General features: G+C 34.6%; 1 protein-coding gene across 1 annotated transcript; it reads left to right on the top strand.

Annotated features, from left to right (window-relative positions):
- The first annotated feature begins 222 nt into the window (after nt 1–222).
- On the top strand, nt 223–24,352 carry LOC124364289 (hemocyte protein-glutamine gamma-glutamyltransferase-like). Its single transcript, XM_046819644.1, has 14 exons — nt 223–360; nt 1,990–2,196; nt 3,757–3,887; nt 7,417–7,555; nt 12,968–13,194; nt 14,450–14,627; nt 15,456–15,710; nt 15,818–15,986; nt 16,069–16,166; nt 16,324–16,490; nt 16,587–16,710; nt 19,680–19,840; nt 22,152–22,288; nt 23,928–24,352. Exons 1-14 carry the CDS (start codon nt 234–236, stop codon nt 24,067–24,069), a joined length of 2,262 nt encoding a protein of 753 aa, XP_046675600.1. The 5' UTR covers nt 223–233; the 3' UTR covers nt 24,070–24,352.
- The last annotated feature ends 1,168 nt before the right edge of the window (nt 24,353–25,520 follow it).

The raw sequence follows: 25,520 nt of genomic DNA, 5'->3' as shown, positions 1-25,520 counted from the left end.
TACTGGTGATGACATGTTGGATCCACTATCTCAATACTGTGATAACAAAACAGATCACAAATAGATACATTTATAACATTTTATATTTTTGAGATATATTAGTTTTTAAGACATAGTAGTTTAGTTATAACGTTCCTTGTCATATATATCAGTCAGAGGGTTAAAAGTTAATGTTGTATTTAAACAAAGACACTATCTCTATACATTTCATGTTTTCTCCAGAGTTCTAGAAGATGTCCGCCCCAGGTCGCAACCCCCGCTCAGGCGGCAATGTACGCAACTACCAACGCAACATGTTGTCGCGGTTTGCCGCCGACTACGCTAGGAGAAGAGCTCAGGACAACTCCAAACCTGCTGAAGGTGAGAATAGTAAAAAACTAAGAAATTTACTACACCTTATCTTGATATCTAACACGCATCATTCGTATTAAGTAAATCAATTATATTCTTAAGGTATTACCTATATTCATGATTGCCTGAAGAATAGGATTTTGTTGGATGGCCAAATGGAACATTCCATGTGTGCAGTTCTATGTAATTTTCATTTCACCTGAGTATGTACTCACATATGTGTAATATAGAACCCATTATCGAATATTATGGTCCTCGAAAATTAAACGTTTAAACTACTAACAATATTTTCAGCTTTCAAATGATAAGGTCAGACTTTTTGATAGATAAAAATATGAAAAATGGCACATATTAGACATCACAATATGGTTCGATTATTCCAAAATATACCTACCTCCAGACAGGGTTTTGAAAGGGTTAAGAGGAAAACTGTTATAATAATATTTTATAGTTCTTAATTAGAAAACAAAAGTTGTTTAGCAATATGAAGTTTATAGACAACCATGTTCTAGAGTATGTTGTACTGTACTGCCTAACATGAATGCGTTTTGTTATAACACCGTGTATTTTATTAGCTAGTCAAGTATTGGTATATAACACTTTAAGCCCTAGGGGTCTATGTTATTTTACAACAAGTACAAATATCCGTACTATGAAACTTCACGCGGGGATAAGAGTGATCCAACTTTAATTCCTATAAGTTTTAAGTGGATTGATTAAATTCTCAAATGCAATTGACAATGGGATGTGTAGATCATAATTTTCATTTACGATCATCCACATTTTGATTTTAAAATACAGAAATTTGTCGTCCCAATGCAATATTTAAACCAATAAAAGGTCTAAAATCAGCGTTATCCATGGAATCTGTTGATAATAATATAATTAATAAATATGTTTCTAAATTTTTAAGCACTGCTCTGTTTAAAGTTTGTTATTTACTATGGTATTTTGGAAATATAATAGGATTTCGGACATTTGCCTCAGTTATATGTTACAAAAAAGCATAGCACAACGTTTCGAAGATTAAAACCTACCCACTTCTTCAAGTGCCAAAACCCTTAATACTCAAAAAGCTGAAAAAAGTACGGCAATTGACCGATACGCAAAGGCTTAAACGTTACCTGACTGGTACACCAACAGTATAAAGTCCAGACTGGAGAGAGAGAGAATTTGTGCACAGTAGCCATCAGCACAAACAACACATCACATACGCACTAGTGAAAATGGGATACTGACGAGGAAATACATGTAACCAATTCCTGTGGTATTTTGGGACGTTCTCTATAACGGCGCCTTAATGAGTACTTCGAGGTTTTTTGAAGGGAAAGAAGGGCAGTAAAAGAGAAGGGTTTTGGCACCTGACGAAGAGGGTAGATTTCAATGCTCGAAACGCAATGTTACGCTTTTTTTGTAACAATATTGTTAACAGATTCCAAGGATTTTTTAATCAACTCAGTAATTAATTTATCAAAAAAGTTTTAGTTGAACTTAATTAAAAACTTTTCCCCTATGTGTTGTAATGTTTTAACAAATTAATTCCAACCTAATCTTCACCTCTCCTCCATTCCGCAGGATGTTAATTAGCTAATTAGTCGTTCATTTAGACCCTTATTGCAAAAAATCGCTCTTTTCCAGTGATCGCAAGTCCCCCCATCAGTGTAGAGTTGACGGAGCTTTATGCCAGAGATAACGCTAAATCTCACCACACCGACCTCTTCGAGCTGGTAGTGGACACTCCGCCAACCCCGGTGCTGCGCCGGGGACAGGCCTTCTTCTTCGCCGTGAGGTTCAACCGACCCTTCGACATCCACCAGGACCTTGTCCGTTTCATTTTCGATTTCGGTGAGTGCCATTCCTCGAAGCGTTAGTATCGAATCCAAACAATCGATACCAAAGAATATCAAAAAGAAAATATAAATATCAACTGGTATCGATTTCACAGCAAGGACTCTTAACATTATTACAAATGACTAAAATTGCACATAGTAGTTAGAAAATTAAATAAATTTATATGACATTGAGAGAGTAAAAAAAATATTTCGCTTTAATTGATACTTTTATAAAGAATTAGAATCAAATACTAACATGTTTCGTTCAATCTCAAGAAATAATAAAAATCAAAGGTAGGCTGTCACTTCTTCATAAACATCTGGAAACGAATTAACAGTATCCATAGATTATATGCACATGGTTACATATTGCAAAGTAAGTTATTATATAGCTATCAGTTTATTAATTTGTAGTTACGCAAAACTGCTTTTCTTAATATTTTCTGACTATTAGATTTTCTTTCGATTTTCTTCGTAATGACGATCAATTTAGGAACTTTAAAGGACGTCCTTAAACCACTACATGTTTTTTTATTTAGTTTGCCTAATTATCCTAGAATGCGAGATGACTAAAGCCACTTGTACTTACCATGCAAGCCTAAAAACTAAACTATCTAGATTAGCTAAGTTGTTTTGGTTACCTAATTTATATTTTTACTTTAATAATCTAACTATGAAAAATAAATCAAATAACAAAAACGTAAGAAATGGTGTTTAAACACATTTTCTCCATTCAATGATCAAAATACTCGGTTACAAACCAACCAAACGATGGTATAAGAGCATTACGAAAATAATAACTCATAGTTAGGCTATTAAATAATTATATATGACCTAGAAAAGTAGCATATTTTATCACCAACTTGTAGTATTTACTGAAAATAAAAATTGGTAAATGTAGTATACAATAGTATTTTTTGTAAGAAAAGCTCACCAAGTCTTTTAGGGTTTTTAGTTGGAATAAATTGTGAAGTTGAATTTTTTGAGATTTTAAAATCTTCTAGAACAACAATGCTATGGCACTTGAGTAATATAAGCTATATTACCACAATCAGAGCGGATGAATGCAACTCTAATTAAAAATAACTAAGCTTAGTGCAATGACAGACTTTTGATAATATTACGACTAAACTTTACAGCCTTCAAATAGAAAGATAAAGGTTTTCTTGGACATTAGTGTAATTCATGAATTACGTGGTCATGTAAGGTAGTGGGAACTCTCCACGGCCTGTGGCTCTGTATTGTGCAAGGGCTCAACCCAACTGTGACCAAGGGGACGAGGAACCTGATCCACGTGTAGCTGAGCGACCTGACTCTAGACAAGAGCAAGTGGGCTGTCAGGCCCAACCAACACCATCTCTGCATCACTGCAGAGAAAAAGAACTATTGTAATGTGCAGGGCCTAGTCCTACTGGGACTAAGGAAACGAGGAACGTGATCCAGCTGTGCGACAAGCGCGAACTGACTCTAGACAAGAGCGAGTGGGATGCCAGGCTACATCACCAGGACTCCAACACCATCACTGCATCACTGCAGAGGTACAGACTACAAGTCTAACTATTGTATTGTGCAGGGCCTAACCCTACTATAACCAAGGGGACGAGGAACCTGGTCCAGCTGTGCGACAAGCGCGAACTGACTCTAGACAAGAGCAAGTGGGATGCCAGGCTACATCACCAGGACTCCAACACTATCACTGCAGAGGTACTAGCTATACAAATCTAGATTTTATCAATAATATGGAAAACTGAAAAATTTTATACGAAGTGATGCAAGATTTCATAAAAAAAATAGACTCACCTTTGAACATTTTGCTGAATGGCGATCTGTCGGTCTCGTTAAAGGGAAAATCACATGTTCACTACTGGATGTGGCAGCTATAGGTTTGGATTTGGCGCGTCAGCAATCGGTGCCTGTGGTCACAATAGTCAGCTGACCGACCAAGTAATTTATGTTACAACAAAGGGAGCTTGTAACAGTCCGGAATACTTCAGTGCAGGTTCATGTAGGCGTATATAATTTAACGCTTTTAGCGCCAAGAGCCTATATATAGGCTCAAGTTAGGTTGATGGTGAACCACCAAGAGCCTATATATAGGCTTGGACAAGTTCGGTCGTCAAGCGCCAAGAGCCTTTATGTAGGCTCTCAACATTTTCATACATTTCACAACCATTTATTGACTAATATCAATACAATTAGTAGCCTACTGGTTTTTGAAATGTATGTAAAATGTACTATAGGAAGTAGCACTGCATTGACATTAATATAATATTCAAACAAAATAGCAATACACACTAAAATGTGTTATCTAACGACACATGCGTTTCTATGGTAAAAGACAGTTTTGTTCTTTGTTTACTAATAAGTATATGAATTGTTAGTATTATTTTCAAATTTTCACGGGTCTTTCTCAATTAAATATATTATAATACAGAGGTTTGTTGATTGAATATTTTTTCAGGCATTTATTGAGCTCTTAATTTACACACTAAAAATCGAAAAAAGTATCTAACTTTTAAAGGTATACGATTTTAACAGATCAACATTTCATAAATTCCATTACATATCATTGTTTTCCTATTAATAACGAAAAAATGAGACCAAAATCATTGGTTTATCATAAAAGTTACCAAAATGAGAACGATTTATATCTACGTGTGTCATAATTCGTAAAATTGCCCTGGTACTACTGCAAAGTACTCTGCGGCTATGCCGCGGCGCTCGACGGGACAACCCGCACCAGTAACTCTGCCGTTATATTACCTAAGATGCTCGTCGCTAAAAGGGGTTAAACTGAAATTTGTACTGAGAAAATACACATGAATAAGTTACAATACATTACTCGGATAAGTTCTGTATCAATAAAGGTCTCTTAGCCAATAGAGAGTTACTATCCAAATAGTAAAAATCACGACATAATGCAATTTTATGAACATAAATTCTATAAGCTGCACGAAATGTCTAATATTTTACATCCAAATTAGTGTAGCCAATTTTGTTTACTTGTAATTTATCAACATTTGACATCACAATAGCGATTGTGATTGAGATTAGATACTCTCTAATTTCTGAAAAGTTTGATTTCAACTGATTTATTTTTACCACCGATGAAATGTTATGAGGACTTGTGGATATATTCGACTTCTGAGTGCAGCAGATAGAAGCCCGAGTGGCCAGAACAGTCGGTGACCTTGCCACACACCTGTTGTTGTTTGGGTCACTCGTCCCCAGTATTAGGTAACCGAGACCTGGGGTCAAGGCTGGTATAGTCCTACACACTAGGCATTTATATTAGTGTCCATCCTTGATTAATATGGACTGGGCTTTTTGTCGTTGATATAATATGCAAATCAGTGGGGTTTTCATGGAATGCTGTGTTTGATTTTAATTACAAACACGTTCTGGTAATTGCAATAAATAAAGCAAGATGGGCGACTAGTGATTAACACAGGACATTTAACACCTTCCTTATAAACACGCTATATTAATATGCTAATGCTTAATATATGTTATTCAAGACGACAGCGCATTCGTGTACAGTGCTTTCTGTTTCCAGGAATATCGTTTATCTGATAAACAAAATATTATTATGAGGAGATTTAGATAAGGCAGAATGTAAAATTCAACAACTGGTTCTAGACATTAATTTCAGACAGACCTACATTAAATGCTGTTTAAACAATACTCGTTGGATGTTCGAAACCCTAAGTTCTAATGTAAAATAGTCGCAACAGCGATTGCAATAAAACTAGAAAGGAATTGAAATTTAGAACTAAAGTCCACGGTACAAATATGCGTGCCATTTTGATATGATGAAATAATGTTTCAACAATTCCTCCTTCTTCCACTTAACTGAATATTTATGATTTAAAATTCACTCATAAATGTCCTTGCCTTTCAAAGTTGTTGGCTGAGCGTCAGCGAAGCCTTAATAATCGTAGACTGGGAAAATTTAATTAAAACTTTCCGTGTCTGTCCGCACAATATCTCGAAAACGAACTGACCTACTTTTAGTTCACTAAATTTTTTTTCATAAAACTTCATTTCTACATAGACAAGAATGAGTTTTGTGATGGTGCATGAGTAACCATGGAATTTGGCTGAGCGTCATTGAAGCTTTATACTGTGTGTTCCACGAGTAACCCGACAAACTTCCCAGGTTGTTTCCTCACACCAAAATAATGAAAAAGGTACTTATAAACATAGAAAAAGCTTTGTTAGCGAACTACAGCCAGAGAAAGATTACACCCGATTTATTGGGAAAGGATGGAAATAAAGCGAAACTGGTTTTTATGGCGTAAAGTTAGGTCTTAAATTTAACGGGTTTTATGTAAAGTGAATTGTAAAATAAAATAAAATACGTTCTAGACTTAGATAAAACTAGATACTAGATAGAACTAGATAAAATATGCAAAATTCTGTTTCGGAAAACATACTTTGTTTAGCTTTGAAGTAGATTAACTTCATTAAATAGGTAATAAACACGCAAACGTTGTAACCAAAAGCTGTAGAGAATATAATTATGAAGAGGATGGTGTAAAATAAGCCAATAATAAACAAATAAAAGGTTAAAAAATTAATGTTTAATAAAATAAACACATACAAAAAATAAAACAGAAACTTTAATATACGTTTATTAAATGAACGTTATTCGTAGTTTTGTAAACTTTTTGTTAGTTTATTATTGGATGCAACCAGTTCTTTTCTGTATCATATCTGCTCGTTTGTCTGTCAGAAAGACTTCTCGACAAAGCAAAACTACTACAAAACTTCGAGCTATAAACTTGAAATTTTACAAGAAACTTCAGCGAAGCCTGTTATGCGACATATGGTTTGGCTCTTATACCTTGTCCATAATTATAGGAAATTAACACTTGTTGTTACACCGCAAACGTTTAAAGAAACTCTTTTCTTTATTCATGAATTCCATTGGAGAAGTTATTCCAATGTATTTGACGTTTCGAAGACTAGAATCTAGCCTCTTTTTCAGGTGTCAAAAACCGAACACTAAGGTTAATTATGCACAAATATTTTACAAATGACGATAACTTTCCAAATTCAAACTTCACATTACAAAATTCTAAAATTCTAATTCTATACTCAAAACTTAAGCAATTGAATTAACTGTAGAACCAATTTTATGAACGAAATATTAAATATACTTATTAACTTAATATAGTAAATGAAATAAACGATTCTAAACATCTAAACATTCTATGATCTGACCTTCCAGATTCAGATATCATCGACTTGTCCCGTGGGGATATGGCACTGCAGGATCCAGACCACTACGGCTGGACAGGCGAGATCTGAGATCAAAGACTTTAACGTCGAGGATGACATATACATCCTCTTCAATCCTTGGTGTAAAGGTAAATGACACCTTCTTCATCAATAAGTAATTGCAACGATTTGTTATGTTTTACTAAATTGGACTCTTCTACACAATTATCAAGGTCCTGCCCAGTTGATAGATATGAAGGAACAAAACCCCTTCCCCTTCCCAATTAAGTTTTATCTAGTATTTTGGTTGAACATAACTAAAACTATTGAGTTATAAGAAAATGTTAGCAAAAAGTGTATTTATATTATTATTGTCTACTTCCTTTTTATATTAATAGTATACATTAATGTTTATCCCTCATAATCCCCCCTCCCAAATAAATACCTGGGTGCGGCCGTAATTACCGTATGGGAATTACCTCATTTTTAATACGGTTAAATTTGCACCCCAAACAGCAAGTAAGGATGAAAATTAGGTTATATTATAAATTATTCAAAAGATGCTTTTGAACGAAAAGTACGGTATCTATTCGTACAGTAGCTTGAAAAATATTTCAGTCATATGAGGACTTTGCTGATATTTTTCAACATCTCTTTATTTTGTCCTTCTGAAATTCGACTTTCTTTCACAGTACAGTACACAATTATTCTTATAGATGCCAGACATACCTAAACTATTATTCACAATCTTTAGATTTTTACACAACATACAACAATTTCACGTTTATAATTAATTTTCTTTTCCTTAGAGGTTCGGCAGTCGGTGAATGTATTTAATTTAAAGTGTATTTTGTCTGACTGTAAAACATGCTATAAATTGAAGTAGAAAACATTTTATATAGTACTCAGTTTTTAAATATGCTTCTCCACTTTAAGAAATTTAGCGAAACTTTCATAAAATGTTAACAGTAACTGTTAACAGAAACTGCCTTTGAGCAGACGGTTGAAAGTATGCACAGTTCAACACCTGAGACACGCATGGGCTACATAATTTGCTTTAGATTACTTCAAGCCTACGTTCACTATTAGAAGGACAGGACCCCTGTCTAAGACCCATCTCTAAGTAACTCGGAAGTCATTTAATGTCTTTGGAAAAATTCCACCTTCCGCATAACCATTTCCCAATGCACTTGAGTCTGAACAAGAAATGTCGTTGGATGCTTCAACCGCATACAAAATATTAAACAGTTTTGAGAATTCATAACCTTTTACATATTTCAAGTAAAACAATGGGCTTTACAGTATTTAGCATGTCGACGTAACAAAAGCTGATGTATTTATAAGTAGACATATCATACAGTACAATTTTCAGAAATATATCTTTGCTTCTTAATATTCTTCACAGTGTCTACCACATCTATCACTTTCAACATGTGATATTTTATGTTATTCCTGTAAATAATAGAAGATTGAATATTTGTGTGATTTGTTTGGCTGAAAGAATTCTTCAAGCTAGTCGTACGGACATAGGAGGTTTATTTGAAGGGTGGCGCTCTTGTTTATTAGTTTAATTCATAATGTTGTTAATAGTTTGTCAGAATGGCAACCAATAAGACAAAAGTTTAATAGATAAGTGAAAAAAGACATTTTTTTCAATTTCGAAAAATTACGTTTTTGGACCTGTCGTGATACACTTTATATGGTCTGTGACAATTAATTCGATAGTAACTCAAATATTTATTTAAAAAAAAACCTTTATTTATCGATCATATACAAATATTACATACTAGTTCGTGTTAAACAAGAATAAACAAGGAATAGTTACGCCACACCACGAATTGCGTAATATGGCTTCACTGTGGTTGCATACGAAATGTAGGTCTATAGCTTATTTTATTTTTGAGATGTCCTTAGGAAATACAGATAGAGAGTGAGTTATACAGAAAAGAAATCTCTACATCCTCCAGCAGACAAAAGATAAATTGTGTTCACCGACTCTTTTACAGACATCATACGGATAGATAGTTAGGCTGCATTTTTTACTACGTCACACATTAAAATGTCATACAATTAAACTCAGTTTGCTTGAAAACCTATTTATTCTGAAATTTTCTCTGCATTGCTATCAAGGTTACCCATAAGACCAATGAACGATTTTTGCTAATGCTCACCCAAGTCCATGGAGTGATAAGCATCAACATCAAACTCGATGCTGTTTGTATAGAAATGAAGTTTAATGCAAAATTTCAAATCTATACATCATTTCGTTCTCGAGACATCGTGTTGGCAGACAGACAGACAGACAGACAGGCAGAAATAAACATTTCCCAGCCTCTCGAGTGAAAGGCTTCGCTGACGCTCAGCCAGTTAGAACATGTGTTGACCCCATTATCGCTCGTAAAATCGGACTCAATAGGTATGACTACTTTCAACCGGTTATATCTGGTTTTAACCGCATCTAATTTTAAGGATAGTGTACAAAACATGTATTTAAGAATATTCAACTGATACTGGCACTGTATTAGCAGTAATTTCCTTACGAAACTATTAAAATAACATTTCATTATTTATACGCTCGATTTTGTGAACCAATTTTTCCTTGTGTAATTTGAGTCAATGAATTCCGAAAGCTCGCAATAAGACAAACAAGTTTTTAAGTAAACTTTTTTACAATTAGTTTATTTTTACATTAACGAGACAATCTATTTATAGAGTTGGGAACAGTAATATTATTTAAAATCAAAATATTACTAGAGTCCATTCGTGTAGCCTAATCATTATTCTTTCTGTAATTTCAAATTTATCACGTCCTAACCAAAGTCCACTTTTAAAATATTCTTAATTACGTTGCTAAAACAGTTTTATTTATCAATGTACATATAATATGTGACGTATCTCGGGTAGGGTACGATAAGCGGACCCGGTTCTTTATATCGAAGAATGAAATCATCGATACCTAATATTCGCATCTCAAATCCTAGACTATCAATCGATATAAAAGTATCTATAGTCCTTAATAACAATTATATGTTTTAAATTAAAATATGAATTTAATATTTACAGTGATAAAACTAATTATTATAACCAAAATTAGGAAAACTGAAGACGACCATATTATTTGCTCCTCTCACAGTTACAGTTGTTTCTTTCCCACAAATTTCACATAATGAGTTTTTCGGTACGAGTCCAACATGTTGAAGTCACGAAAAATATGTCTTATCATCTTTCCAAACAATGTCGTGTAGTTTTCTAAAATTCTGATTTTTAATAATCAAATGCTCGTATATAAAATTGAAATATTACATTACAAAAGTATTATTTTAAAGTGTTTACAGCTGTTGATATGGATTATTTAAGTTATTCTTATTAATCGGTATCGATTGATTATATCAGTGGTTATGATTAAGTAATATCGTTTGCCAATTTCGATATAAAAAACCGGGTCCGCTTATCGTACTCTACCCCGTATCTCAGGTTTACTTTTCAAATTCGTATTTAAAAACTATCTACATCGTTCTAAAGCTTTATATTACGTTATAAAGTAGGGGTACGCCACACCACGTGTCGCATAACAGGCTTCGCTGAGTTTGCATGCTAAATGTTATGTCTACAGGTATTTTCGTTATTGACATATAGCCCTGCAGGTAATCATGCGGAAAATGAATTATTACATCCCCTGCCAACAAAAGAGAAATTGTATCAGCCTTCTGAATGATCATAGAACTCATTCTTGTCTATGCACAAATGAAGTTTCCTACAAAATTTCAAGTCTACAAATAAATATTTCCCAAGTTATCTTGCTGCATGATACTTTCCTTTTTGTTAACGAAATTGGATTTTATATTAGTCTTGGTGGATGCCATATTAGTGCTTTAGTTGTGTAAGTCTACACAACTAAAGCACTAAAAATGATGTAGAATGTGTTGGGATAGTTTTTCTATATGTGTGAGTATGTCACATATTAAAATTTATTGTGAATATACTGAGTTTTTTTACACATTTATTTATTCAGCTATAGGCTCATTGTCATCATGATAATCCATAATACCAATGTAAAAATATATTTGCTAACGCTCAGCCAAATCCCATGGAGTGACATGAACCATCATCGAACTCAGTGCTCCCAATATAGAAATTCAGCTAAATGCACAATTCAGTCTATAGTTCAGTTGGCTTTAGAGATTTCGCTTGGGCAGACAGGCAGACATATATATCGTTCCTATGAGTAATAGGCTTAGTTAACGCTCAATCAATTATATTTGGACAGTATATTTAGTAGGAGGAAAGCCGAACAACATTCTCGCTTGAAAAAAAACCAATTTTGATTTCTCAACCATGCGAGTCACAAGGAATCCATCAAGGTTATTAAATCCGTGATGACTTCTTAAAGCCTATAAAATAAGTTTTTTCCGCTCATGACGGCGATTAAGCGATTTATAGGAATTTTATTGTTGATTGACGTACTAGGAATGTTTATAGTTCTGGTGGCCTGTTTTCTTACAGCCTGTTTGAAAAATATGGACATAATCTTTGGTACTGGTTAAACGAGTTAAAATGCACTACTGTAACCCGCACTTAAATATTCCTATGACATCTGACACAGTTTTGCCACATCGCTCGCTGCCGACTCACCAGCTGTATCCGCTATGGCATGGCTACAGTATGTTCAAGTAGATTATTTTCTGTTTGATATGCATGTTGTCTGAAAAACAGACGAATGAATTCAAATGTACCTATATTTCTTACGGTTTATTGCAACAGATGTTGAGTTGGATCAATAATTTTCCATTCACGTAAAACTGGCAACAGTGTTGGGTGCGGGGTGAAGAGGGGGATTTAGATACAAAAACCACCATCAGACTGTTTTCGCGCGGCCTGCTCTAACAAAAGAGCACGAAAATATTTCCTAATATCAGTGTGATGTGTGTCTGTGATTTTTATACACACTTCTATCATTTACAAACTGTTTTAATTCAAACGCTTTCATTTTAATTACCTACTTTGATTGATGTGTATGTTTTTACGATGGAAGGATTGTGAAGGAAACATGATTTTTATGGATATTTGCCATTGTTCAGTGAAACAAATAATCAGTAACACTACGTTTCGAGATCTGCAATCTGATCTCTCTTCAGGTAAATAACTAACCTAACACAAAATTACAAACTAGGTTAAAATAAACAAATCATACCAGAGCGTTGTGAACAGCCCTAAGTCAGGAAACAAAACCACCATGTTGTGTGTCAACTTCACTAACTCTAAAACATGCACTTAATAAAAAACTACACAACACAATAATTAGTATTAATGATATTTAATTACCTCTTTCCTTTTGTGGTACTACATTAATGATGATATAAATATAAAACAGTTTCACTCTTAAAAGACCGGCCATTATAACATTTTAAAATAATGACAGAAATTTTTAGAGTACAAAATGCCAAGAAATATATCAATAACGTAAAATACATAATCCTTAATGCTTCATATGCTGTAATTAAATAATACACTAAAACATTTTTAAAGCATTTAGTCTAAAAAAAATACTCTGCATGTTTCAGAGGACGGCGTGTATATCGAGAGCGATGCCGAACGGCAGGAGTACGTCCTGAACGACACAGGTAAGGTATGGAAGGGGTCCTACAGACAGCCCAAGGGACGGCGATGGATCTTCGGGCAGTTCGACGATGTAGTGCTGCCGGCAACCATGTACCTCCTGGAGCAGTCTGATGTACCTCACGCCAATAGAGGGAACCCTGTGCAGATCGCGCGGGCCATCTCGGCCGTGGTGAGTACAGTAGCAGACCAGAGGTTGAGAAATATGAGAAAGAGGAAGGGAGTATTGTTTTGCATTTGGATGAGGATTTAAATTTGATTTGGAATATTAAAACCCTAGATTGATTACTCTGAAAAGCAATATTACAAAATTATTCGTTATCATCTCGTCCAGTAAAGATTTTATTACTGTAGTTGTCAGTGACGTAACTAAGCAGAGAATGAGAGTACAGAACCCCTCCCCGCAAAATCCCTATATAAAACTCATTAAATGTTTTTCTTTAATATATATATTTAAATAAATATTTATTCAGATTTATTCTATGTAACCAGGTGTGGTGTGTCCTTCAATCAAATTCATCCCCCAAAGCCAAGAGCTAGTTAGGCCACTGGTCATGGTAATATATAATATCTGCGATGGTGTTGTATCAGCTTCATAGTGCTTCAACAGCCTAAATCTCTAACGAATTAGATTTAAAATCCACCTTAATCTTGAGACCAGAGAGTCAAAAAGTCTTTTTGAAATTATGTTCTTAAAGAATATGCAACGTTACTATTAATCTAATCCATATGGAAACAGATTGAGCTATTGAATTAATGGAATCACAAAAGTTGCGTTTAATATTCCATAGCTTCTTTTAACTTTTGTATAAAGATTACTGCTGTTGAAAATGAATAACATCTAAAGCAGTTAGAAATCAATCAATCCCCAAAAATATTACCTAATACTACTAATATTATTGAATGTCTTAGAAACGCAAAAATAAAGGTTTAAAGGACTCTCAGGTTCTTAAAATTAGCATAATTTACTATTAATTATTCCTATCATTATTGCAAAGTATGCTTAATAATTTTAATTACAATAAAAATCAAGTCAGGATTGTTACACATGGATGTTGAGTTTAGCTCCATTTTACCTTCTTAGTGCATCTGAATGTGACCTTATCTAGCAATTTAAACAGTTCATTTTGAGCTTCTCCGTAGAAGTCGTAGCCGAATTTCTTTGGACTTCTTCAGACCAAGATGACTTCAGATTCCAGGAGTCAATTCTGTGACAGCATCAGGTTCCAGACGCTGAACTAAGAGGGAGATGAACTGGAGCTAAACTTAACATTCACATCCAATCAACCCTTCCCACCATAGCTACTGTAGGTGCAGGATGTAATATTTTGACCAATTTCTGTGTTATAGCTATATCTTAATATCAATAATTCATTAAAACACATCTTTGACCATTTCTGCAATGAATTCTGGAACTCTGTCTGTAGGTAAATTCTGTGGATGAGGATGGGCTGTTGATAGGCAAGTGGGATGGGGACTACAGGGACGGCACTGCCCCTCAGGCTTGGACTGGCACCGTGGCCATCATGGAACAGTACCTTCGGGATGGAGGAGAGCCCGTCAAGTATGGCCAGTGCTGGGTCTTCTCTGGAGCTGTGGTAACAGGTAGCATCCTCAGCATTATTTCTGACAACTGTTCCTTTCCTAGAGCAACTATCATTATCTCGTGAAATAAGCTTTTGAAGTTATGGTTCACTGGAATATATAAAATTTCGAGAATCATCCATAGAAAGGTTTGAGAAAAAATAATCAAAACTTAATTGATTAAATGCAACTTAATATTCGTGAGAAGAATAGGAACGTACGTTTTACTAATTTACAGACCTCTTTTGACTTTGACGAAATTACAGAAAAGAGAAGTCAGTATGATAATAAAATAGACTAAATGTCTCTAGTCATCCAATTTTTTCTGAAAACCCCCATTCCTCTTTTAAGCCTTCCTCATGGGCCACTGGCCTGTGCGAGGATCTTATCAAACATAATAAGGGATAGGGTCAATACAATACAAGGTCGATCGTATCAATACAAAATCCTTCGGTCATAGACAGTATTCAAACATACGCTGTCTCTAACTCAGATTAAAGGTCCAACGTCTTAACTCTCAATTATTCTTTGCATCTAAGCGAAAATTGTGCAACGTTCGCTATCCTGAGTATCTCGACCTTTCTTATTCTCATTTTCAATTTCAATTTAACTTCTCTTGACTGAAGATGTACCTCCACAGCATCAGCAATGCTTTAACGCTTATAAACCAAAGGACGCAGAAGATAGATGACTTTTCTTATTGTCTTCAAGTATTCAAAGTGTGCTAAAATGTGTAGGTGTTATATAACAATAACACATCTATATTATTTTGTGATACAATTGTTTCTCTTAACCTCTTAACCCAATGTAATTTTAAAACAATAATGCTGACTCTATTTCACTACACAGTGTGCAGGGCTCTTGGTATCCCATGTCGCTCAGTCACTAACTACGTCTCAGCCCACGATACCAACTGCTCGCTCACCGTGGACAAGTACTTCACCAAGGAAGGAGAGTTGATGGAGGGCGGTCCGGACGGCGAGTGCTGGGACTCCTGCTGGAACTACCATGTCTGGAACGACGTTTGGATGTCGCGTCCAGACCTTCCTCCTGGATACGGTGGCTGGCAGATTATCGATGCAACTCCGCAAGAGGCCAGTGGGGGTAAGTCGTTCAACCTGAGGTAAAATTATCTTTAAATGCCGAAAAGCACAAAAGGTCTTCTACATGTCTATTGATTAAATTTGTATTTGCTTCTGTTCTGTTTGCAGATCTGTTCAGATGTGGACCCGCGTCAGTAGAGGCTGTCTTGCGAGGGGAGGTCGGGTTCTTGCACGATACTCCCTTCGTGTTCGCTGAGGTCAACGCCGACATCTGTCACTTCCAGGAGAACCCCGAGTCCGACTGGGGGTTCTCGCGGCTCTCGCTCAACCAGTACCAGTGAGTGTTGTAACTTTTATCTTGCTACTCTTAAATTTTCAAAATATTGTCTGTATTTTACTTAAACCCTGGTTTATTCCAGTGTTGGTCGCAAGATTGTGACTAAGAGTGTGGGGAAGGACGATGATGAAGGGGACGGAGACATGGAGGACGTCACGGCTTTGTATAAAAATCCAGAAGGTAAAAAATAAGAAAAAGAAGTTTGCCAGTAAATTCCACAATTTGTTTTTTTGGAAGAATTACACTATCAGTGAATGAACTAAAATTACAATTGATAGATAATCTTGAGAACGCGAAGTTGCTTCCATTAAACATTCTTGAACATCTTTTGCTTCAGGGTCTTTCGCAGAGCGCTTGGCTGTTCTGAATGCTGTCAAGGGAGTACCCACGGCCCAGAAGCTTTACGAGATCAAAAAACGAGAAACCGAAGATGTCTCTTTTGATTTGATCGAAATTGACCACGTCATGTTCGGTCAACCCTTTAGCGTCACAGTACATCTGCACGTGAGTAGCTTCCCTTTTGGCATTCCTTGACAGCTATAGTTACACTAAGCATAAGACTTTAGTTGGACTAATAACTACGTGGAACACATTTTCCAGAACAAGGCATCCAGACCTCATCAGGTGACCGCGGTTTTGTCCGCATACTCTGTGTTCTATACTGGAGTCAAGGTCCATGGACTGAAGAGAGGACAAGCTGAGTTCACGCTGCACCCAAATCAGAGTAAGTAATTTTCTTTCAACACTCTAAAGGTAACAATCAGGAATATCTGAGTAATTTGATGGGTGGAGAGTATGTTATGAAACATAATATACGCGTTTTAACAATTTAAGCAACAGCCCTCTCTGTTACCCTACATGAAGTGTAAACAACATTAGCGGTACGCTTCACGTGGAGCTGAGGGTGTTAACATTCAGTACTTTAGGTAGTACAGTACTTGCTATTAAATAAGTAAATGTTTTACTATGAAAAAATGAAGAATATTTTCTAATTTCACGCAATTCCAGTTCATTTTTCATTCGTTATTGTAATGTTAGAGATGTCTGTATAGCAAAAAAAATAAAATAAAACATAAAAAATAAAAACAAAAAAAAATCAGTTTGTTATTGCCGGAATATTATACAACGCACGGCAAATGTCAAATTTTTGCTTTTTACTTGCTAAAACTTTTGTCAAACACACCACAAGAAATCTCATTAAAACATACAATTTTGCAAACGTACCTACATCCATTCATTCCCCAATTATTCCCGCTTCCAGCGACGAATTTTGTCAGTCTTTTTAATTTATTGGTGGTCTCCCAATCATAAGCGAAAAACTCGTCAACATTATAAAATGTTTGTGACACTAAACTTGCCTGTGAAGGCAAGCGCTCATAAACCACCGTTCTGTGTCTACCAGTTCGGTAGTTATCTCTGCCTCTAGTCTCATACACATGTATGTCTCGGCCATTCGTCATGGCACATTTAGACAAACAAAACAGAGTTGTTTCCAAGATGTAGAGACTGGGTAGCGTCAACAGTTGCAAATTTTTGAAGGCTTCCTTGAACGACTCTCTAAATTTCAGCTTAGCGATAATGCGGATCGCTTGTTTTTGCAGCTTGAACACTCTCAGGAATTGATTGTTTGCACAAGCTCCCCACAACACCAGCCCGTAAGTGAGGTGGGTGTAAATCAAGCCATAATACGCCATCATCAGAACCTGACTCGGGCAGTATTTGGGTACAGACCTCAAAACATAAATGCCTGAGGCCAATTTGGAGCAAACGTGGTCGATGTGATCATTCCAAGTCAACCCTCGCTCGATCTATGTATATTCCCACGAATTTCGAACAATATACTTCTTTCAGCATGGTGTCAGCCAACATCATGTCACAAAAAAAACTGAATTGTGAATGATGTGTTCAAAGCCTTCAATGGAGAGTTGGTATTCATTGTTTAGAACACTGTTAACGCCAGAGACCTCCCTGGTACTAGTTAAGAACGAGGTGAAGCCTTTGGTTGATCCTTCGTAGTATCAAAATAAGCATTCTAAACCTAAATGCAATGAGAAGCAAAATGCATCCGTAGAGGATGCATAAGAATGGCATTGTTGTATCGCATTGCAAGTGCAGGACATGGTCTAGTGAGCCGCCCCCTCTTTCCTTTCTGCCTCTGAACTGAAACGAAACCGGAACTGCCAAGGAGGGGAAAGACGATATGATTCATGAGATTCTTGTTTTAGATTTGACATGATTCATATCATAAAAACATCACTGGACAAAGTTCTTAGTGCTCGATTTAAACCCGTCCGTCGGTCTACACATAGTGCAATAAGCCGTGTGAAGTTGGCAACGCCCATATAAAAATTATTTATACATATCGAAATAATTTGTTTAGATATTTTAAATGTTCGTTTGGCATTCATGTGTGAAATTTAAAAAGCGAAATGGGTGCCGTTAATTTCATATTAGCGCCATCCATTCACTAAAATACGCCTAAAACAACTATATATATATATATATATATATATATATATATATATATATATATATATATATATATATATAATGGGGTAATGATTTGTTCTTTTGAATAAACTCAAACTAAAATATTTTTATTATCAGTTAACCATAAGAATCGTTGCATATTTGTTTAATAATATAGCAATATATATCATATAAAGAAATTAACAAAATTTTCCACACCAGAATGAGTATTATAATAATCTTTTTATCCAATATACATATATATCCAATATATATATATATATACACGAATATAAAATTTTAAACCCAATCTTTGAACAAATTTTAGAATTATATACAGAATATTAATCAAAATTACAACTGTGTTATATCAATATATATTATTTAAATATTTAAATTATTTACGGTTTATTATTTATTTAGAGGTTAATGTTCACACTGATGATGGTTTAGTACCGAAACATGTGTCTGGAAATAAAATAATTTTTAAAGGGTTCTAGTTGACTATTCATTATTCTAATATAAAGATAACCCTGTAATGTGGAGTTAATACTATTATATATATATATATATATATATATATATATATTTTTTTTTTTTTTGTAAGGACAGGCCGATCTCCTTTTAAGCCTTATTCTGTCCGCCCTCATGGGCCACTGGCCTGTGCGAGGATCTTATCAAACAGAAGAAGGGGGAGAGTCGATACAGTACAAGGCCAATGGTACTGATAAAAAGTGCAATGGTCACAGACAGGATTTGAACCTGCGTTATCTCTAACTCAGACCCAAAGTCCAACGACTTAGACCGCTCGGCCATCGGCACTCCCAAATTATAAATTTTAAATGTGAAACAAACTCTCTAGCTATTTATATATATATAGAACCGTTTTTTGTTTAGCTAGCTAGAGAGTTTGTTTCACATTTAAAATATGTCTCATTTTGTTGTTTTAAACATTTAACAAATTAATTACAAAAAAACTTTAAATATACAAATCCCCTAGTTTTTGGCGTATTTTAATGAATGGATGCCGCTAGCGATTTTGAGGCACCCAGTGTTTTAAAATTCACACATGAATACCGAATAAACGCTGAAAATAGTTAAACAAATCGAAGCAAACGCTAAAGAAATGGTTGCGATATGTTTTAATGTAATTTTTAATATGGGTACCGCCAGCATCACATGGCTATTGTAATGACCCTTATAATATTTGATAATGTTCTCCAGAGGAGACGGTGCGAATCACAGTGAAGCCAGAAGAGTACGTGGACAAGCTGGTCGATCACAGCCTCGTCAAGATCTACGCCATCGCCAGCGTCAAGGACACCAAGCAGACTTGGAGTGAAGAAGACGACTTTCAGCTGATCAAGCCAAAACTTTCCGTCGAGGTAAACGATGGCGTACTTTAAAAGTTTCAGCTGTATAAACATTATTAGTGCTGAACACAGCAAATTACATTTGACATAACATAATGAATTCCAAATTGTTTATATTAATCAAGTTGGGTTCATTTTCTGGTGAAGATGACTTTTCAAGAAAAGGGGGATGAATACTCTTTTATTTATTTATTTCCAACGGCAGCAGCCATTACTACAATTGATTACAATAAGTAGGCTATATGCATAATACAAGTTACCAAAACGACAATACTTATATAAATATTAATTAATAAATACGCTAACTCATAAATTTAATGATTCATATTTGCAAGTTCGAAGAAGACATGCAGTTGTTAATAGCAACATACATTGTGCAACACAGTATATAAATATAACACATTCTAACGATAACAACAATGCAACCCAACTAGAATAACAAATTTTACCTTGCATATAAAAATATAAGTGATTAACAAAAATAAATATCAAAAACGTAACATAGCATAAAACATAACAGAAACATAACCATGCATTCTAGCTAAGGAACTGACATGAAATATTTAAATGAAATACTTTGCAAATTAGGTAAAGAGTTAACATAAGAGGTCTACTAGAAATTGATGGAAATACTGATGGAATACTGTGGATGATTCTATCCCTATATGAGCCACCATATGGATTGTTTATATGGAGTTATGAAACCTAAGGACTAAAGCCTTGTTTATGCTTCAGAAGACAGAATGGAATCGATCTCTATCACGTTGAGGATTCATATTTATATAGACTATAAAAGTATAGCAATTTTTGTCAAAAATAATTTCTTTCTTGTCAAATAGACACATTATTATCTCTACTACACTAGTTACTTGGCTGTCAGAAACACCTTTTTCCAAAACGCTCTATTATAGTACATAATTTTACCATAGTTTGCCATCTGGGTTTAAATTGGCAATACCCAATCTTTTTGGAGTGAGAAAAATGTTTTATTGGATAAAAAGATTATCATAATCAAATCAAATCAAATCATTTTTATTTTGCCAGAACATTACAAAAATGTATAGCAATAGTAATTTTTTCTAAAAATTAAGACCAATCAATCCACATTGAGACCAGTCAAACATACAGAATTTCAGTCGCACCACATTCACTCATGCCAATTTTCCCATTTTCCAGCGCTGGTTGTCAGTGTTCCAATTGTGCGGTCACCCAGTCGAATGCCATAAACTCGTCAGCACTATAAAATGCTTGAGACGCTAAAAAGCGCTTTAAACGAGCTTTTAACGCCTTGGGCGTTGGGGCGTTTTTGATTGAATTTGGCAACTTGTTTAGAAAACGAACTCCTGCCTGCGAAGGCAAGTGTTCGTAAACCCCCGTCCTGTGAGTTCCAGTTCGGTAGGTATCTCTGCCTCTTGTCCCATACGAATGTATGTCTCGGCCACGTATAGTACTCATTCTGGTGTTGAAAATGATGTTAATTTCCTTATACGATAGGCCTATATATTGCCATATTATTAAACAAATATGAAACGATTCTTATGGTTGTCTGATAATAAAAATATTTTAGTTTGAGTTTATTCAAAAGAACAAATCATTACCCCATTAAGTATTTGAAATGGTTAATTCCATTTGCGCTACCATTCTTTAGCAAAATGTTTACAATGCTCATCCAATACCAGTCATAACCATGACAGTGTAAAGAATCTTTGAGAACCGAGAACCGAATAAAATCGATTAGTTTGATCGTTTTTATAATGCATAGAATATGGTACAAGAGCAACTATAAGCGATATCATCTGTGAGAAACACTAAAATAGTGGGTGGAAAGTAGTTTGAACGCCATGAGTGCGATGAAATGTTACAATAACCAATCGTTAACATGATCTTTTATTCAAGGATGATCATCTAGTAATGAATTTGGTTATATCAGAGCGTAGAATGGGATCCATTCAATCAGCCGACCTCTTAAATCGGGGGGGGGGGGATCAGCTAGTTGAAAGTTCGGCCGCTTGATGACCAAATTCTCAACCATATCTAGGGTTCTTAAAGGAAGGTGTACAATTTTTTATATGGATTAGGGAGACTAACAAATGCAGCAGGAAATAGGCGGGTTTTAGCAGTTCGTTCACTTCTATATTACTATGAAGCTAGTTAAAAAGAGTTCAGTTTTTATGTCCATCCTATTTCTTTCTTCTACTTACGCAATCTTCCACCATCTAAAATTGGAATTGTTTACGATTTGAAAAACAGTTATATTCTATTAAATAATAGGTATATTTTATAAACTGCATTAACCATTAACGCTATCCCTTACATATTCCAGGTGAAAGGCTCCCCAAAAGTCGGACAGGCGTGTCAGGCGAACTTCTCGTTCCAGAACCCTCTGAACAACGCCTTGTCCAACTGTTCCTTCAGCGTGGAGGGCCCCGGGCTGCAGCGGCCCAAGGTCATTCATTACAGGTAAGCTGTTTATAGGAATCAGCATCGCTTACAAGATACTCGGTTCCATGAAATTTTGTGTCCTACCAACCAAGTGAAATAACACTAAAACTCGTCAAAAACGTTGTATTGAGTCCACATTTTAATTGCTTAGTAATAATCTTTTTAGGTCCATCAGGTACATTATCAGTTATCATCATACAAATAAAGTTCTATTACGTTGACGTAAAAAAATAAAAATATGAATAATTGCCTCTTTTAAAACTGTATGGTAAATATTTTGTGCACAAAGAATTATATTTCGCCATAAAGAGAAAATAAAAATGCGAATAATATCTAAAATTTTAGTTCAATCCGAAAAGATAGAACAAATGGAGTAAGCAAACATTTCGAGGTAAACACCGTTTTCGAGGTATTAAAAATTTCTGAGAGAAATCTACATTTTCTGTCCCTTTGTACTAAATCAGCAGTTTTGAAGTAGACAGTTATTAAATACACCAGTAATTGCGAAGAAGGGCTTTAATAAGAAATGTACACATCTTCAGGATTCTAGATTTATACATCTAAATCTATGGCCATCAGCTCTTAATTCTAGTGAACTGGTGGTTATTTTCATTTTAACCGTATGATAAAAATATGAAAATTCAAATACTTTTACGTCCTTATTAGCAGTAGTAGAATAATAGGAAATGTTTTATTAAAAAAAAAGAATTAATACACATGCAAAAGCTTTTGGGTTTTCGATGTTTTTATTAGAAAAGAAGAGAAAAAATCTCAAAAAGTTTTGTAATTTATCTTTTATATACTCAAAACGTATGCACTTTATTAGGAAAATTACAAAGATTGTGGCTCTTCCGTAACTTTATAACCAGAATAAAGGTGTAAAAGCGATTAATGTTTAACACTGTGACAAATTTAGATTTTGTTGGTAGACCATGTTTCATTGTTCTTTAAAATTGACTGTCGAACTTAAACTGTAGCACTATAAGAAATTCTGTTACTCTGTTACTCATAAAATATTAAAACTGCATAGAAATAATAAATAGAACTAAATGAAACTAATAGTCGAAAAAAATAAAAAACGACGAAAATTTAATTTCATAACAATTACTGTTTAAAATCAAAAGCACTGGGTGCGATATACATAAGTATGTAATCAAAATTTCTAAGCTCGTCGTCAAAATAATAAAATACAATAAAATATTTTTTTATTACAATAAAACGATACATGATAATATTACATTTACTATAAAAAATATGTAATACTCGTAGTATCAGACAAGAAACTTCTAGTTGTTAACATTCCACAATGTTGAGGAACTGAATAATACTTCCACTTCACCTCGGAATTATTATTAACAAATGTTTATTTTATTTTAATAGTTTTAATACTAAGGGGATACTTTAAACCGTCACTAATAATAGTTATTTTGGAATCCAAATGTATTAGAAAATGCATTAAATATTTTAACATCAGTAGCTATAAAAACAAAAAACAACTTTTTCAATGCTTAAAAACTGATTTTTACAAACAGAGATTTTTTTGTGAAAATATCAATAAATATATTGATCAATAAATAATACAAATCACCATGTGTACTGCGATCAGCAATACGTTCTTGTTTTTAATTTTATCAGATGTCAATTTGTTATTTTCTAGGGACGTAATGCCGAACGAAATGGTTACATTCTCCGAATACTTCACTCCTAAAATGGCGGGGAAACGAAAAATCATGGCGTCGTTCACATCCAATCAGCTGACGGAAGTGATCGGCTCCACTTCCGTCCACGTGGCGGAGTGACTATAAATGGTGTAATACATATGAACTACCACCGCTATTTGTAACACTGAAGACATTGTAACATCATTGGTAGTTAGTGTAACAATGATGTGTACTCATATTAACTTACTGTATGCATATCGACTATAATCAGTACTGTAAATATAAATGAGTTCTTGCTATCTTAATCAGTAGGTTATGTTTTGTATACGATTATATGAGTATAATTCTTGAATATCTATATGTGTTATTTGATGTATAACTAATAATGTGCTCGAATAATAATAAAAGCTATTGTACAAGACGATTGTATCGTTTAATATTTTCCTTTATTGTTTCAGGAATTGAATCTAAGTATTCCTAACTGAAGGAAACGTAACGTAATAGTAGGAATGATTGAATGTTGAGATTACCTTCCTCTTAATGCAGCGTTTGACGCTGTTACATATTTGACTCCTAAAATCTGGTGACTCCTCATGAAACAATGAGAACATCTCTTCATCGTAATTAAATTTTGTGTAGACTACGTATCTCTGACGTCGAAACAATGTAAAGCGTTCATTTGAGCTACGTCATCGATTTTTGTTAATCTCTCCAGACGAATACGACTCCAGATTCCAGCAGTCAAGTCTGGGACAGCGTTAAATTTCAGGAAGGTGAACTGGAGCTAAACTCAACATTCACTGTGTAGAAAACATATTGTAATACAGATATTCACATTAAGGTGGCTTGAAGCACCATGGTAAGCGGTCTGCAATTTTAGTAAAATTGAAACATATTTTGATATATTTTCCTACAGACATATTAACTGGGATATAGTTCTAGGTTTTTAATGTTATGGATTTGTTGTCTTACATTACAAAAAAATTGCACGTTTTTTTGATCATGTATATACGTTATATGTATGTATGTTTTACATACTTATTTTTTTGTCTAACGTATATACATTATGATTGTGTACAACAAACCACATCAACAAAATATTCTAATAACACATACTGTCTAGGGGAAGAAGCTCTTAGAGGTTAAATCGATCAATGATAGAATACATTTGGAGAGGTAAGTTAAGTCTTGATTTTATAAATACCCATTCCAGGGCTAAAATATTTCCAGTACTATATGACTTATCTTTAAGCGATACAGTTTGACCAATACGTAACGATACACTATATATTTATTCCAGGAACTGTGTGCAAATTTGCATTTTATAAGCACAAAATGTACACAAAACATATCAATGATAGGAAGGATTATTTCGAAGTCGAAGGGAATGTTAAGTTTAGTTCCCTTTCACCTTTCACTGATGGTCGGATACCATCAGTATCCGACCAGATCAAGAGGGCTGATATCTGTGACTGCACATAGTACTAGCGCATTTGAGAGGGGTCCATACCACTTGGGTGCAAAAGCTTTCAATGCATTGCCATTGAATATTAAAAATGAGCAAAATCTACGTTTATTAAAAAAAAAAA

The sequence above is a fragment of the Homalodisca vitripennis genome, chromosome 6 (genome assembly GCF_021130785.1).
Source record: "Homalodisca vitripennis isolate AUS2020 chromosome 6, UT_GWSS_2.1, whole genome shotgun sequence".
In the NCBI taxonomy this organism is placed as follows: domain Eukaryota; kingdom Metazoa; phylum Arthropoda; class Insecta; order Hemiptera; family Cicadellidae; genus Homalodisca; species Homalodisca vitripennis.
The sequence above is the reverse complement of the archived record's forward strand: the minus strand, read 5'-3'. Positions and strand labels throughout refer to the sequence as shown.

Coding starts and splice junctions, on each gene's coding strand:
- LOC124364289 (XM_046819644.1), top strand. CDS start 234: ATGTCCGCCCCAGGTCGCAACCCCCGCTCAGGCGGCAATGTACGCAAC. Junction 361..1,989: donor CAACTCCAAACCTGCTGAAG/GTGAGAATAGTA, acceptor GCTCTTTTCCAG/TGATCGCAAGTCCCCCCATC. Junction 13,195..14,449: donor CGCGGGCCATCTCGGCCGTG/GTGAGTACAGTA, acceptor CTCTGTCTGTAG/GTAAATTCTGTGGATGAGGA.